This window comes from Pteronotus mesoamericanus, unplaced genomic scaffold (assembly GCF_021234165.1).
Source record: "Pteronotus mesoamericanus isolate MK-2021 breed Mesoamerican mustached bat unplaced genomic scaffold, CSHL_Meso_final contig_2, whole genome shotgun sequence".
In the NCBI taxonomy this organism is placed as follows: domain Eukaryota; kingdom Metazoa; phylum Chordata; class Mammalia; order Chiroptera; family Mormoopidae; genus Pteronotus; species Pteronotus mesoamericanus.
The window spans coordinates 23059676-23074246 of NW_026555084.1; the positions used below are offsets into that span (position 1 = coordinate 23059676).

The following is a 14571-nucleotide window of genomic DNA, read 5'->3' on the forward strand; positions in this document are numbered from 1 at the left end:
CCCCCACTGCAGCACTGGAGTCACGTGCCTGCCCAAGGTCAGGGACATCCCCTTCCTCAAAGGAGACCTGACCCCCTGGGCCTGCTCCAGCCCAAACTCCTGCCTCCCGTGGCCAAGCTCACCTTGAACCTCAGACCCAGGGATGGCTCCAGTTCCTGAGCCATGTCCCTGCCATGGCCTGCGTCGCTTCCAATAACTGGCCTATTCCCCCAGTTTCTGGAACACAGGTCCCTCCTTACGGCGGGCCCCCCCACACTGAGAGGGCTCCAAACCAGACCCCCCCATCAGGACGCCCACCACACCGAGGATCAGCATTGCAACAGGTGACCAGGGAGAATGGAGATGCAAAGGACTGACTCTCTCGGGCAGAGGGATTTCTGGCCTGGGGAACAATAGGCAAGAGGTTTGCAGGGCTTTTGCCCAGCAGGCAGCGCCCATTCCGTGTCCCATAGTTTATTCACCCAATGTTATTGAACAGGACAGCATGGCAGATGGGCCAGGGGCAGGAAGAAGCCAGGGCCTCACCAGGAGGGGCGGAGCGGGGCTGGGCGGGGTGGGGTGGGGCGGGGCGGGCGGCCATACCTTCTGAGGTGCTGTCGTCAGGGTTGCACTGGCAGTACCGGCGGGAGAAGTGAGTAAGGACCCGCTCTCGCTCCTGCGTCTCCCCCATCAGCGGGAAGGCCTTCAGGAAGGTTCTGAAGGGCAATTCAGGGATGCTGAGGGTCTCCCAGAGCCCCTGAGTCAGCCTGGGTCTTCCGCTACACACATGCGCACATGCACACATGTAAACATACACAATACGCCTGTTGGAGGGGCCAATGCTCTCGTGCCCCCGCATCCAAGCCCAGGGAGGCGCCCCGGGCCCCCAGGACAGCTCCTCAGCCCTGCGCTGCCCGCACACCCTCCCTGCAGCCACCAGGTGGTCTTTCTAACACACATGCAGTCAAGGCTCGCCCTTGCTTAGGATTTGTCACTGGCTCCCCAGAGTCCTCAGAACAACATCCAAGCTCCTCACATGCTGGCCTTCCTGACCACCTCGCCTCCCTCCTGTCCCCTCAACCTCGTACCCGCCTGCTGCCTCCCCACCCTGGACAGGACAGGCACTTTCACTGCCTGGGGCCCCTGAGCAGGCTGGGCCCCGCCTAGAAGGCCTTCCCTCCTCTGCTTGGCAGCTCTGAATCCCTCCCAAGACTCAGTTCAAAGGTCACTGGCTCCCAGGAGCCCTGGCAGCTGATCCCCAAACCAGAGGGGCTGGAAGAAGAGGCCGGTCCCTCACCTGGGGGAAACTGCAAGCCCAGACAGCTTGGGTCTCTGTCTGTCCTGGTTCATGAAGCTGATTTGTTCCCAAGTTTGCAATGGTTCCCTCAGCTTCTGTGATGCCCACTTTGCTTTATCCTCTCTTGTGCTGCTCCTCAGGCAAACTGGGACCTGCGAGCCCCGTCTTGGCCAGCCCTCACCCTCTGAGGCTTCGCGAGGCATCCAAAACTGCTGACCACAGTTCACTCTCAATCAATCAACTGCTGTACAAAAACACTCCATCTGCTGCCTAGTTTTCTTCCTCTCCCCCTAAGCTGACCCCCAGTGCTCTGTCCCCACCCTCTTCTCACACCGGGACTTTCTAAAATCCACCCCAGCTCCTCCTCTCAGCCACACACCCCTCCCATGGGGGTCTCCGCCACACCCCAATCCAGCACAACTGCCACCAAACCACCAAACCCGGGCCTTGTCTGCTCCCACCCAGCCCTCTTCAGAAGCCTGACCCCTCCGGATCAAAAGCTGCCAGCCTGCCGCTATCAACTCTGCCTCCCAAATCCTGATTTTTTCCTGGCTCCTCAGTGCCTCAATCCGCTGGGCTGACATACAAGGTCCTGCAGCCCACAGCCCAGTCCCTGATCATGAGCTGATGCACCAACCAGTCCTCCTCGCTCCTGTGCAAACTTCAGCCTCGGCTCAGGCTAGCGCAGCTTGCCGCAGACCAACGTGTCCACGGAGGATCATGGGAAAATCCTGACAGAGTACATCTCTCTTAAGCTATGAGAAAACTGCTAACATGGCAAAGACAAAGAGCAAAAGGGCCCATATTCTGGAGAGGAGAGGTGGGCTGGTGATTATGGGCACAGGCAAGAGGCAGAGTGTTTGGTGGCTTCACAGAGCCAAAGGGACAAATGCAGAGACTCGAGGAGCTACAAACACACAGCCAGTTTTCCTCTGAGAGATTCGCCAAAGTCTGGAATGAATGGGGCAGGACATCAAAAGCTGAGCAGAAAGCCTCTGAGAAGCAGAGGGATTTGGTTTTTGGACAGCCTTGCCATAGTGAGGAGACAAAATTGGCTTCGCAGCCCACCTAAAGGGGAGGCCCCCGTGAACACGCCAGACTCCCTGTGGAAAGCCAGATGGGACCTCCCCCCGGGGGTGGGGTGAGCCCTGACCCCATCCTCAGCTCGGCCTTGGTTGGATTAGGACCGCACCCCCTGCCTCCCTTAACTGCCTAGCAAAGGAGAGGGCAGCCCTCTCTAAAGGTACATAGAATATTCTAGAGCTGCTATAATTCTATATAAAATGTACAGCATCTAATTAAAACATTACTAAGCATATGAAGAGACCCTTCTGATGGGGTCAAAAGGAAAAAATAGACAATAGAAACAGGCACAGATGATACAGACATTGGGATGAGCAGACAAGGACTTTGAAATAATCACGACTAATATGTCAAGAAAAAAAGAGGGGAAGTGGAGAAACCGAATGAGACAGGGGAAATTCCCCAGAGAATTAGAATCTGTAAGAAATGTTTTTTAATAACATGATAATTCTAGAACTGAAAAATATAATAGAAAGTAACTCAATAAATGGGTTTAGCACCCTGTTGGAGACGGGAAAAGGGTAAGAGAACTCTAAGCAGGACAATAGAAAATAGCCCAACTGAGCAGAGAAAGAAGGATGGAAAATACATTTTTTTCAAAAGTATAGGAGACACGTGGGACACAAGGAGAAGCTCTAAAATCCAAAGACCACCCAGCCCTTAGCTCAGAGACCACGGTCCCTCCCTGAGGGCTCTCGTGTCACCCTGGCCTGGTGTCACCCTGCTGGCTCGGCCGCTGGGTCTGCCAGACCCTGGGCTGCATCCTCCCCTCTGGGCCCCTCTGAGGGCTCCTCCCTGCGTCCAAGCACCTGACAGTGGGACCTGAGAGCAAACCTCCCTCAACAACTGTGGGAAAGTCGGAAGCAGGGGCGGGGTGGCGCGTGGCCTTCTTTCCTCTCTGAAAGGCTCACGAGGCAATGCCTCCTCCTTCACAGGCCTCAGCGTCCCCAGCACAGCGGGCACTCACTGAGTCGCTGGAAGGCTGCTGCTCAGATGGCCCCCTCCCCAGCCTCCCTCAGAGCAGCCGAGAGACTGGCCCCAGGTTGCACAGCAATTTTATGATCGGGCCGGCATGAGAATCCAGATGCGCAGCCTGTACCGCCTGTGGGCAGCGCCCCATCCCAGCCCCACTGACCTGAGCGCTCTGTCCAAAGACAGGCCCGAGAAGTCGAAGAAGCTGAGGTACTCCCCGGCCACCAGCCTGCTGAACTCGTTGCTGCCACAAGAGCATGGGGTGTCCATGAGAAGCATGGCACAGCAAACAATGGGGCCACATAGTCAATGGTACCCTGGCACCCTGACCCACCCACCCAGACCTGCCCGCCCCTGGCCACACCGGCCCGGTCGTAAGCTTTAAAATATTCTGGCAAATGGCAGGGCACTGTAGGGGGAGTAGAAGAAACAAGCATAAAAATGATTGATAACTTTGAATCTGAGTAACAAGTATGTGAAGGTTGAATATATTTTCTCTGCTTTTCTGTATGTTTGAAACTTTCATAATAAAAAGCTTAATTAGAGAAAAAGAAAGGCGTTGCCGGCACGTCAACACCGTTGAAGGTGAGGTCCAGTAGTGGCCACCAGATTCGAGACCCAGGCTGCGACTGATCTGGGCAGGGCAGGGCGGGGCGGGGGCTTCTGAAGGGATAGGGTGGGGAGGAAGTCAGCTCTGGGCTGAATGTGGAGGATGGGAGAGGGCAGGGGCCTCCCAGGGCACAAAATCCTGAGGATTTGGGCCTAAAGAGGCAGGAAGAGGAAAACCAATTGAGCACAATTACATGCCTGTGGGAAAACTCGTATAGAGGGAGGGGAAGGATAAGGGAGGATGGGTATCAACCATTATGAACACTTCGGAAGGGCGTCCTTGGGTTGGGGGGTCACAGCCCAGCAGGAAGTTGCGATTCCTGAGCCGGGGCCAGGAGGACAAGGGCGGCAGCCAGGCGGAGGCTGCGGAAGGTGGAGGAAGCTGGGAGAAGTGAGAGATCCAGGAGCAGTGCCAACCTTAGTGCCTCCCTGTGGCCTAAGCCCCCAGTTAGCTCACACTTGGGGGTCTAGGGCCTGGCCAGTCCCCATTAGCCTTGTGAGCTAGGCCTGCTTCTGTCCCGGTCCCCTAGCCCCAAGGGGCCTCTCTGCCACCACCCCCCTCCCTGAGAACGTGGGCCCTCACCCAGGCAGCCCAGAAAGGAAACAGATTTAGGGCAAGGCCAGGAATGAGGACAGTGGCAGACAGAGGAGCTCTTAGGGACTGCTAGGGGCCCCCTGGGCACCAGGCACCCCTAATAGAGTCACCTACACACCTTTCAGGCTAGGAAAGACACCAGGTTTGCCTGGGATGGTATGGGGGACAAGACTCACTTCTTTCCCAGCTGCCGGGCGACGTCACAGCGCTGGAAGCCCTCGAGGTGGTAGAGGCGGCGAGCCAGCCGGCGAGCAGCTTCGCTGACCCCCTGGCACCCGTTGGCCAGCGCATCCGTGCTGCCAGGCTCCAGCCCCTCCGAGCTGCTCAGCTCTGAGTCCGAGTCAGACAGGCCATCCTTTAGGCTGGGGTCACTGCAAAGGGAGGGTGGGGTGGAGGTGGGGGGGGCTCAGAGGCCCTGGGTCAGAGGCCCTGGGAAGGGGCTGGGAGGTCTCCCCAGGCTCCTGAGAACCCACACAGGCCAGAGCAGGAAGGGATGCTCCACTGCAGCAGGAGGGGATCGAGCCCCTCAAGTGAGATCATTAGCTGCTCCCCAAACCCACAGCAGAGCTCCCTGGCCCCACCGGGCTAGACAGCCTGGGAAGGGTAGCATGGACCCTCAGGACTCGGGTGGGAAGTCTGGGTGCATAGGAAGGACACGATGACCTTGGAGATGGCCGTTCACTCTGGGCACTAGGTTGCTTTGCCTCCTCTGGGTCTGTTTCCCCATCTGCTCAACGGTTCTCCCGGCTCCCTGCCTGGGCCCGGCCTCACCTGGTTGAGCTCAGCAACTTGTCCGTATCCTCCTCCTCCTCCTCCTCCTCCTCCTCCCCGCCGGGGCCCTGGGGTCCGTCTTCATGGAAGCCATTGGGCACGGCCGTGAGAGACAGGCGGCTCAGGGTGTTCTCCGAGCGGCTACTGGAGATGGATCGCCGCAGGGGGCTGCCCAGCTCCCCGTCACCGCCAGCTGCTCCCAGGTCCCCCTCGGACCCCACGTCCCCAATGCCCAAGGAAGTCCCTGGCTCAGGGCTGTCACGGGCCCGCTGCTGGATGAGGGGTGTGAGGGGAGCCTCAAAGCTGACGCAGCTGTCACTTTCGTCCGTGAGGCTCAACACGTCTAGGGAGTCCAGGCTGCTGTACTGGGTGCCCCGCAGCAGCTCCGACTCCACAATCTTCTCAAACGTGGCGCTGAAGCCGTCCCGTATATCTGGCTCTCCAGGACCATCCAGCCTGCAGGATGCAAGGGCCAGTCAGCATCCTGCCAGGGGGCCCCCCTTACAGGCGCTCGGACCACCCCAGTCTGTGCCTCGGAGCTCCCTGGGGATGGGGAGTGGGCACGGATTGTGTCTTGTTTATTGTCCCAGTTGATACTACCCGATGCTGACCGGTTACGAGGGCACAGCAGTGAGAAGGACAGGCGTGGCCCGCCCCCACTGTGCCCGCCCATGCCTAGTCCATGGCAGGCATCGGTGAATGGGTGTGAGTCCTCCTCCTCCAGCCTGGCCCACGGGGCTGCTCCCCCATCACAACATAAGCCAGAGCGGGTCATGATTTTGCTGTCCTTCCAGTCTGGGAGGGTCTTAGCCTGGCCACCCGCATTCCAGCTCCCAGGCTTTGCCTTAGTGCCCGGTCCTCAGAGAGACTGAGGGAGGCAGGTCCACACCACCCACCACACTGGCCCTTTCTCCTCTTTCTTCCCCCCCTCCCGGGGAGCTTGTCGCGTCCTCCTGGCCCCAAGCAAAATATCATCTTCTGGCTGTTCCCCTATTTACCGTCTGTGCCACAGCCCCATCCAGCTCCCCACACACAAGGCCAGACGTACCCAGCACCCAGTGGGCACTCGGCAAACCTTGCTGCATGGGGCGCTGGGTGAGTGAGCGGCTGCCTGAGCCCCACAGCCCACTGCCCTGTCCTGCCCCGGGAGAGGCCTTTGTGCCGGCTGCTCCCTCTGCCCAGAGTGCTCTGCCCTCAGGCCAAAGCCTCCGTTCTCACTTCTTTCTCAATGAGGCCTGCCCTGACCACCCCATTTATAACTGGGACCTACCCCCAAACGTCCTGCCCCCTTTTCCTACTTCATGTTTCCAAAGCACGTACCCCTTTCTGACATACTTTAATACAATAATTTATTAGTTTATGATTTATTATCTGTCTCCCCACTAGACCATAAGCTCCATGACAGTAGAAACTTTTGTATGTTCTGCTCACTAATGTATCTCCAGCACCTAGAACAAAGCATCGCATGCAGGCGAACCGAGGCATCCGGGGAAATGCTCAGGTGAGCAGGGAGGTCAGAAAAGGAAGAGGAGAGAGACCAAAGGAGAGCAAGACCCAGAGAAAGAAGCAAGAAAAAGACAAAAATAGAGACAAGAGGAGAGAAAGGGAGATTAGACACAGAGAGCATGAGAAACAAAGACAGGGAGACAGAGTAGGAGCGTCAGAGAGTAACAGCTGAAGAGAGACAAATACAGATGGAAACATGGAGACGGCAAGAAGAGACCCAAAGAAAGAAGCACCCTGAACCCGGCCCATTTCTGATAAATCACAGCCCATCGTTTGCAAAGCAGTGCACCCCGCTCTCCCCAGGAGACCCTGGCTAGGCCCAGCACCTGCCTCAGCCCCTGCTGTCTGGTGGAAGCGGAGCAGTACCCGGGGGACCGGGAAGCGCTCTTTCCCCTCAGACACTTCGTCGGACCACCCAGCGTCTAAGAGCTGGTCGCAGTGTGTTCCCTGGAGAAACATACTGAGCTGAGGGCGAGGAAAGCTGTCTTTCACCCCAGGTACCGCCGGAGCTTAGACTGCAGCCTCATTAAGGCTTTGAGGGGCCAGAGAAAGAACTGGGGAAGTGGGCAGAAATCTAAAAGGTGGCAGGATGCCTGGCAAGGGACAGGGGTGGAGTGGCCTCATATTGACCTCCAGTAGGAAGGGAGGGAAGAGAAGGGTCAGAGAGCAGACACCAAAACCTGCCCAGCAAAGCACCTCCGCCAGGCCTGCACTGGGTCCTGCAGACCCCTGAGCAACAGTACACAGGGCCTGCCTTGCGGCCGCTCACTTTACATCAGAGCCATGGATGGTTCCCTCTACCCGCCCTCTGCTGTCCTCTCATGCGCCTGAACAGAACTGAGGGATGGTTCCGGCAGGGCCTGAAGACCATCAGCCCAACCTCCGAACCTCCATGGGCTCTCGCCTTCATTCACCCAGCATAAATGTGAGGCCTAAATGCAAACAGCGTGCTCCCAGAAGCCCCAGACCCAGGCTGCGCCGCACTGCCAGCCAGCCGATGCCCCAGGCCCTGACTGGATGGAAATGCTCTTATGGCCACGGCATACCCAGTACACACAGGCAACTGGCCCTGTGAACCATACTCCCACCCGCGGAGCCCTAGGCACACTCAGCCCTACACGCCCACGTGCAAGCCCAAATGTGCACCCACACATGCACAGGCCAAGCACACCCGAACACCGCCCACCCACAACCACACATACTCCTGTATATACAGCCGTGCACATGTACCAACACACAGGCCAGGTGCACGCATGCTCTCCATGCACACACTCTCGCACTGAGACTTCAATACCGCCTTTTCGCCACCCACTTGGGGTCTTCTAGACATTCCCCTGGCCCATCCCCACCCTCCTCATACAACTGGCATCTCCAAGATACCAGGTCTCTCTACCTCCTGCTAACAATAATAGGAGAGGGGCTGTAACTCCAGCAAGGAGGACTGAAGTAAGATTCCTGGTAGAACTTCCAGGTGGCACTTAGATCAGGGGTAGCTGACAGGGATTAACCCACAAAGCCTACTCTATTGATGCCAGTTGCAGAATTGGGAGATCCTTATCTCCAGAAAGTGGAGGAGGGACCAGATGGCCTCCTACATCAAGGCATTTTGGAACTCCAACGTCCAGCCTGGCATGGAGGGAGTGTGGCCTTCCAGCCATACATAGAAATAGCCTGTGATGATTTTGGGGACTGGGGACGAGGGGCACGACAGGCCTGTTGGCCTTTAAAATCTCACAGCTCTCTTTTCCCAAAACACCAAGAAGCTGGACAAAACAGGGACACGAAATTCCCATTTTATGGATGAGAAAAACAAGAACCAGAGAAACAAAGTGGCTCGGCCCAGGCCAGGTAGTATGGAGCAGTCAGACGTGGCGAGCTCCTACCCTGAGACGCGACTCACCCTAGCTGAGGGCCCGCAGCGTCCGGACCAAGGCTCCTGCGGCCATCGTCGTCTTCGGCCGGCCCACCAGCCCTCCAGGGCCCGGGCTCTGTAGAATCTTCAAGAATGTCCGATTCTGGCCCCAGGGCTAGGCCATTGGTGAGAGAGAGGCCGAGGCTGAGGCCGTGGAGGGCCACGCCCAGGCCCTGCATGGGCTCCTCAGTGTCCCGCAGGGTGCCCCTTATCTCATGCCCTGGGCTGCTGTGGCTGCTGTTCAGGTCCTCACTGACTGCCATTCTGTTCTGGACCCCAGGTTCCTCCGCAGGCTCCAGGCTGGGGTCCCAGGTGGCACCATCTTCCCCAGGCAGTCCAGATAGGAGCTTTTCCTCATCCATGGCAGGCGCTGCTTCTACCCCGTGCTGGCTGCTCCTGGGACTCCACTAGACCTGGCGGCAGATGGCGAGATGAAGGGGTGAGTCAGGCAAAACAGGTGCTGGGGGGTCTAAAGCCCAATGGAACCAGCACCAGGCACTCTGCCTGGGGACAGAAGGATGACCGAGATGTCCTTCTCAGGACCTCCTGTCTGGGTCTAGGCTCAGGCTGTTCAGGCCATGGTGTCCTCAGTGTCCTCAGTGCTCAAACCAGCCCCACTCTCCTCTCCTCCCACCCCCTGCCATTCCATCTGCCCCAGTCCTGCCTTCCCTGGTACCTCTTCTGTGTCTCTGTTGGTTCTCCAGAATTCACCAAAGCCCGACGAGGAAGACTCAGGTTGAAAGGGACTAGGGAAGGATCCGGAACCCCTCCAATCCCCCTTCCTCTCCCTCCAGTGAGTGATGGAGACAAAACCCCATGCTGACAGTAGCCAGCCTCCTTGGCTCTTTGCATGTTCTCTGTCCCTGGCTCCACAGCAGGAGGGAATTGGGCTTAGGGCTGCCTTTACTTTTTTTTAAGATTTTATCTATTTGTTTATTTTTAGAGAAAGGGAGGGAGAAAGAGGGAGAGAAACATCAATGTGCGGTTGCCTCTTGCACACCCCCAAATGGGGACCTGGCTCGCAACCCAGGCATGTGCCCTGACTGGGAATTGAACCAGCGACATTTTGGTTCGCAAGCCAGCACTCAATCCACTGAGCCACACCAGCCAGGGCTTGGGGCTGCCTTTAGAGGGGCAGTTGAGGGAGGAGGCAAGGAAGTCAACAGAAGTGCAGATATGTCAGAACAGACGCCACCCCAGAGAAGCCAAAGTGAGCCACCATGAGGCCCAGCATGAGGCGCTGTCCAGGGTGCTGGGCGGGTGCAGCGCCACCACGGAGCCTCGCTGAGCATGCGGCTGCCTCTGCTGCCCGGCTTGCAAAGTCCCAGCTCTAGAGGGAGAAGGGGGCCTGGGGTTCCCCTCCACACCTGGGCCCCACAGAACTCACTGCGTCCTGAGGCGGGACTCATGAGGAGGCTGCCACAGGGCACTCTGGGGAGAGCGTGCAAGGGGAAAGCCCTGCTCTGCCCAACCCACTGAGTGACCCTCCGGGCCCAGGTCAGGACTCCTCGCTGCCCCACTCAGGCCGGGCCCACTCCCCTCTGCCCTGCTCCGGGCCTCTATAAAATGAGGAAACCCATTTTACTTGCCAAGTCCCCTTAAATTTGGAACCAGCCCACATTTCCCAGAGGCTGCCTGCCCAACCTAATCCCAGGTGGGAGGGCAGCTGTGATGGTCCGCGTTCTCCCCTCATGCCCCGGCGCCCCGGCGCCCCGGCCCCGCCCCGGCTGGCCCAATCTCACCACCAGCCCCCGCTCTGCCCCCGTGACCTCTGCCACCAGGGACACAGACCAGCCCGTCCAAACACCTTCCTGCCTCCCCTTTTCAGGCCTCAGCTTCCCGCAGCAGCCCCGCTCTCCTCCGGAGGAGTTCTAGGGGCTCGGGAGAGGCTGGAGGAGAAGAGGGACTGGCCAGGCTCCCGGGCTGCAGCAGAACGAGCTGCAGGTACAGTCACAGGACTTAAGTGAGACCCATATTGCCTGTCATTGCCTGGTCATAAGTGTCACCTGAGGGACTTAAATTAAAGAATGCGAGGCCCTGCCCCCAGACCTCTTTAACCAGAATCTACAGGGAACTGATACAGCAGGAGAAACTTCCCACTTACAGAACATGAACCTGGAGAGGGAAGTGAGTCTACTTCCGGGCCCTGGAGGGCAGCTTTGACACCACAGGACACCGAAAATTCATTTAACCTTGGCTGCCAAACATGAAGTGAAAGAGAAGAGGGCAGGACAGGGGTCTGGGGCCCCAGCCCACTCACCCTAAGTGTCACCCCCTAGAGTTTTGAAGAATGTGGGAGCATAGATTTTACTTTAAAAAAAAAAAAAAGACCTTCATAGATTTAAAAGAACAGTCTGAAGAGCCAAGCTCTAGAATATCTGGGCCCTGATCCTAGGACACAGGGGACCCCAAGGGGCTTGGCCCTGAGTGAGCGATTCTTTCTGGCCTGCCCTAAATCCCTGCTGCTTCAGTTGCTATTTCACTCTGTTCCCGCGGGCTGTGCGCTCAGAGGAGGGAGAGAACAGGTCCTCTTCACAGCCAGACTCGTTGGGGGCGGGGGAGCACCGAGGAGGCAAAGAGAGGGGAGTGGGGCCTCCGGGCCTGCCGCCTGAGGTCTAGTCCACTGGCCTGCTTTCTAGCCCGGGGGCCTGGATGAGCGTTGGATCTGGGGCACAGGGCTTCACCCCGCTCCATCGGGATGCCTCAAGCTCCCACACCGCCGCAGGGAAGCCGAGCCTGGCAGGGCGGGGTGCCTCCTCTTTGGTCAGGGCTCTCCCAGAGCTCCCAGCGAAGCCTGAGATTTGAGAGCATAAGCGGCTTCACCTGATGCTCAGTCTGCACCAGCCTCAAAGCCAGGGTTACGGGCAAATGAAGGACATCTTGGGAGGCGCCTACATCACCCCCCAACTTCCAGCAGCTCTCTCGGGCTGGCTCCAGCCTTACCTGCCCTGCCATGTCCTGCTGCAGCTGGACACGGGAGAGGGATGGAGGCTCTGCCAAAACTCGGCACTGGGCCGTGTCCTCAGCTTCTGGGGCTGGGCAGACAAGGGGCAGCATTGAGCCCCACTCTGGGCGGGGGTCCCAGAGTCCCTGCCTGGGCTGCGGCCCAGCTAAGCCTAGAAATAGCTGCACCAGGAACCCCCTCTCTTAATGAACCCAGGCAACAGGCACATAAAGGGGGGCTTCAGGGCAGAGGTGTGAAACAATGTCCCAAGTCCTCGCTCTGAACCACTCTGGGCTCTGGGACTCACTGTTCCTCGGGGCCTTGAAGGACCCATCTCTGTGACGAGGGCATTAACCCTTCCCCAGGGCTGGTGGGAGAACAGAAGGTCATAAGTGCTGGGGGAGCTGAGATCCAAGGAAGGACAAACACACTATAGAGGTCAAGGAGAAAGGAAGGCCACCGTTTTGACCACCACATTTGACAAATGGGGAGACCAAGGCACAGAACCAGGAAAGGCTTTGCCTGAGGACACACAGTGAGTAGCTGTTTCTACAACTCAGAGTAGCCTCCCCCTGCACCTGGATGGGCTAGAGGTGCAGGGGGAGCCCCCAGTTTCCCGGGGCCCTGTCAGACATTCCCAGAGATCAAGGGCTCAAATCTTCAACCAGAAGAGTCCACGCAAAGCAGTGGCCCTGCCTACCTCCAGCCCTCCTGGCAAAAGCCGGGGGAGGCGGGCACAGCTGGGCCACAGGGCAGGAACCCAAGGAGATGCCTGTCAATGACAGTCTGGCAGTAGCTAGATCCCCTGCCTTCCCCCTCAACCCGAATTGAGCCTTGCTCTCAGCAGGTGCTCCCGCTAAACCACGGCCCTTGGAGTGACCTTGGGCTCAGCAGCCTCCTTTCCTGCACCAACCAAAATGGAGTCCATTAGGAGACTGGACCGCTGGCTGGACCAGGGCTCAATGCCAAACCGGCCACTTTCTGAGTCTCAGCTGCTCCGGAGACAACCCAGTCTCCCTCCCCGCTCCCCCTAAGGCAGCGGGGAGGGAGTTGTAAAAACAAGTTATATCACATCGCTCCCTCACTCCTATCCCTCCGACAGCTCCCACGGCCCTTCAGTTAGAATCTGGTCTCCTCAGCATGGCCTAAAAAGCCCTGCCTGAACTGGTTCACTGCCCTCTCCCCATCCTCCATCCCGCCAGCCACGTGGCCTTCTTTCTGCTCCCTGAGCTCATTCCCACCTCAGGGCCTTTGCACCAGCCGCACCCTTGGCCTAGAATGCTCTTTCCCTACGTCTTTAAACGACTGCCTCCTGCCACTCCAACACTGCCTCCTCAGAGACGCTTCCTGCGACCGCCCGGCCCCCGCTCACACTCCCCCACACAACAGCCCGTCCGCTAAGCAGCACTTAGCAGAACTGAAGCCTCCCTTTCTATTTGTTTCCTTACTTCCTGCCTCACTAGGATGTAGGCTCAGCGAGCAAGGGAGCTATGGCACACTCGCTGTCGTCTCCCCCAGAGCCTAGCACAGTGCCTGACAAACAGCGGGCAGTTTTTCAATATCTGGAGATGATAACCGTCCTTGTTGCAGGCAGAGGTTGAGAGAAGCTGAGGAACATGCTCAGGGTCACAGAGCTGGGAAGTGGCAAGCCTGGTGCTCTGCCTGAGACAATGCTGGACTGTCGTAGGGATAACCTCATACAGTGCCTTCCATGCTGGGATCCAAGCCAGGGGCTGTGAAGAGCCCAAGGAAAGGACTGGAAGAAGGGCCAGACAGGGAGAGTTCCAGGGCCCAACCTGCTCTGTAAAACACAGGGGAGCCCTGACTGGTGTGGCTCAGTGGACTGAACGCTGGTCTGTGAACCAAAGGGTTGCTGGTTCGATTCCCAGTCAGGGCACATGCCTGGGATGCAGGCCAGGTTCTCAGCTGGGGACTTGTGAGGGGCAACCAATTGATGTTTTTCTCGCACTTTGATGTTTTTCTCGCACTTTGATGTTTCTCTCCCTCTGTTTCTGCCTCCCTTCTTCTCTCTCTAAAAATAAATAAATAAAATCTTTTTTAAAAAAAGCAGAGGGGAGTGTGCATGGGTGCACGTGCCTGCGTGCAAGCCTGTGAGCAAGCGTACAGTACAGGCATTGTGGGTGCACACACACGTGCACCACACAAACACATACATGTCCCTAGGTGGGGACGTGGAGAAGAGGAGCCCACAGGCCTAGGGACAGGGTTCAGGGCAGCTAGACCTACATCTTTGGGCAACTGGGATCGAAGCCCTTCTGCTTTGGGAGAAGCCAGGGGCAGGGAAGGGACAAGCCTGTGCTTCGGGCTACGGGGGGGGAAGGGGAAGACAGGCACCCACACTGACCATAGCCTTCCCCGAAGGAGTCGGGAGACTGGGTGGGTTTGGGAGGAGACGGGGCCATACAGGGCCACTTGGTGAAAATGGGGGCTCAGGGGGCAGAGTTAGGATAAGAGACCCAGGACAGACAAAATCTAAGAGGCTGTGGGAGGATCATGGGGGCTTAGAGCCCAGGCAGGGTATGTCAAGGAGTCTGGGAGCAGAGGAAATCAGTTTGTAACATCAGTGTAGCAGCAAAGCTGAGACCACCATTGTCCCAGGGAGCAGGACTGAGAGCCAAGACACTCTGGTTCTCCCTCCAACATGTGAGGGAAGCTTGGGCTAAAGAAACCCTTCATGCCCTGTGTACGGCAGAGACTCCTAACGGTTTCCAAGTCTTGGGCCTCTGTGAGCATCTGATGAAGCCGTGGGTCCCGCCCCAGACAGTCAGATTGTCACATATGTATGCAACATTTTGAGTATTCTTTTATACGTGACGTTGTTTTATTTTTCTTTAAAGATTTTATTTATTTATTTTTAGGGAGAGGGGAAGGGAGGGAGAAAG

General features: G+C 57.7%; 1 protein-coding gene across 3 annotated transcripts in view; it reads right to left on the minus strand.

The window, feature by feature from the left end:
• Positions 1 to 14571, minus strand: part of PSD2 (pleckstrin and Sec7 domain containing 2) — a 42968-nt gene that overhangs the window by 19761 nt on the left and 8636 nt on the right. For 2 of the 3 annotated variants that reach the window (XM_054567963.1, XM_054567960.1), the window contains exons 2-6: positions 8713 to 9137; positions 5307 to 5762; positions 4712 to 4906; positions 3495 to 3575; positions 583 to 695 (exon numbers count right to left, since the gene is read on the minus strand). In XM_054567963.1, the coding sequence (XP_054423938.1) occupies positions 583 to 695; positions 3495 to 3575; positions 4712 to 4906; positions 5307 to 5762; positions 8713 to 9086 (1219 nt within the window). In that variant the 5' untranslated portion in view covers positions 9087 to 9137. Of the gene's footprint in view, positions 1 to 582; positions 696 to 3494; positions 3576 to 4711; positions 4907 to 5306; positions 5763 to 8712; positions 9138 to 9400; positions 9508 to 14571 lie in introns of those variants that run through there. The other variant, XM_054567962.1, reaches the window with a different exon arrangement.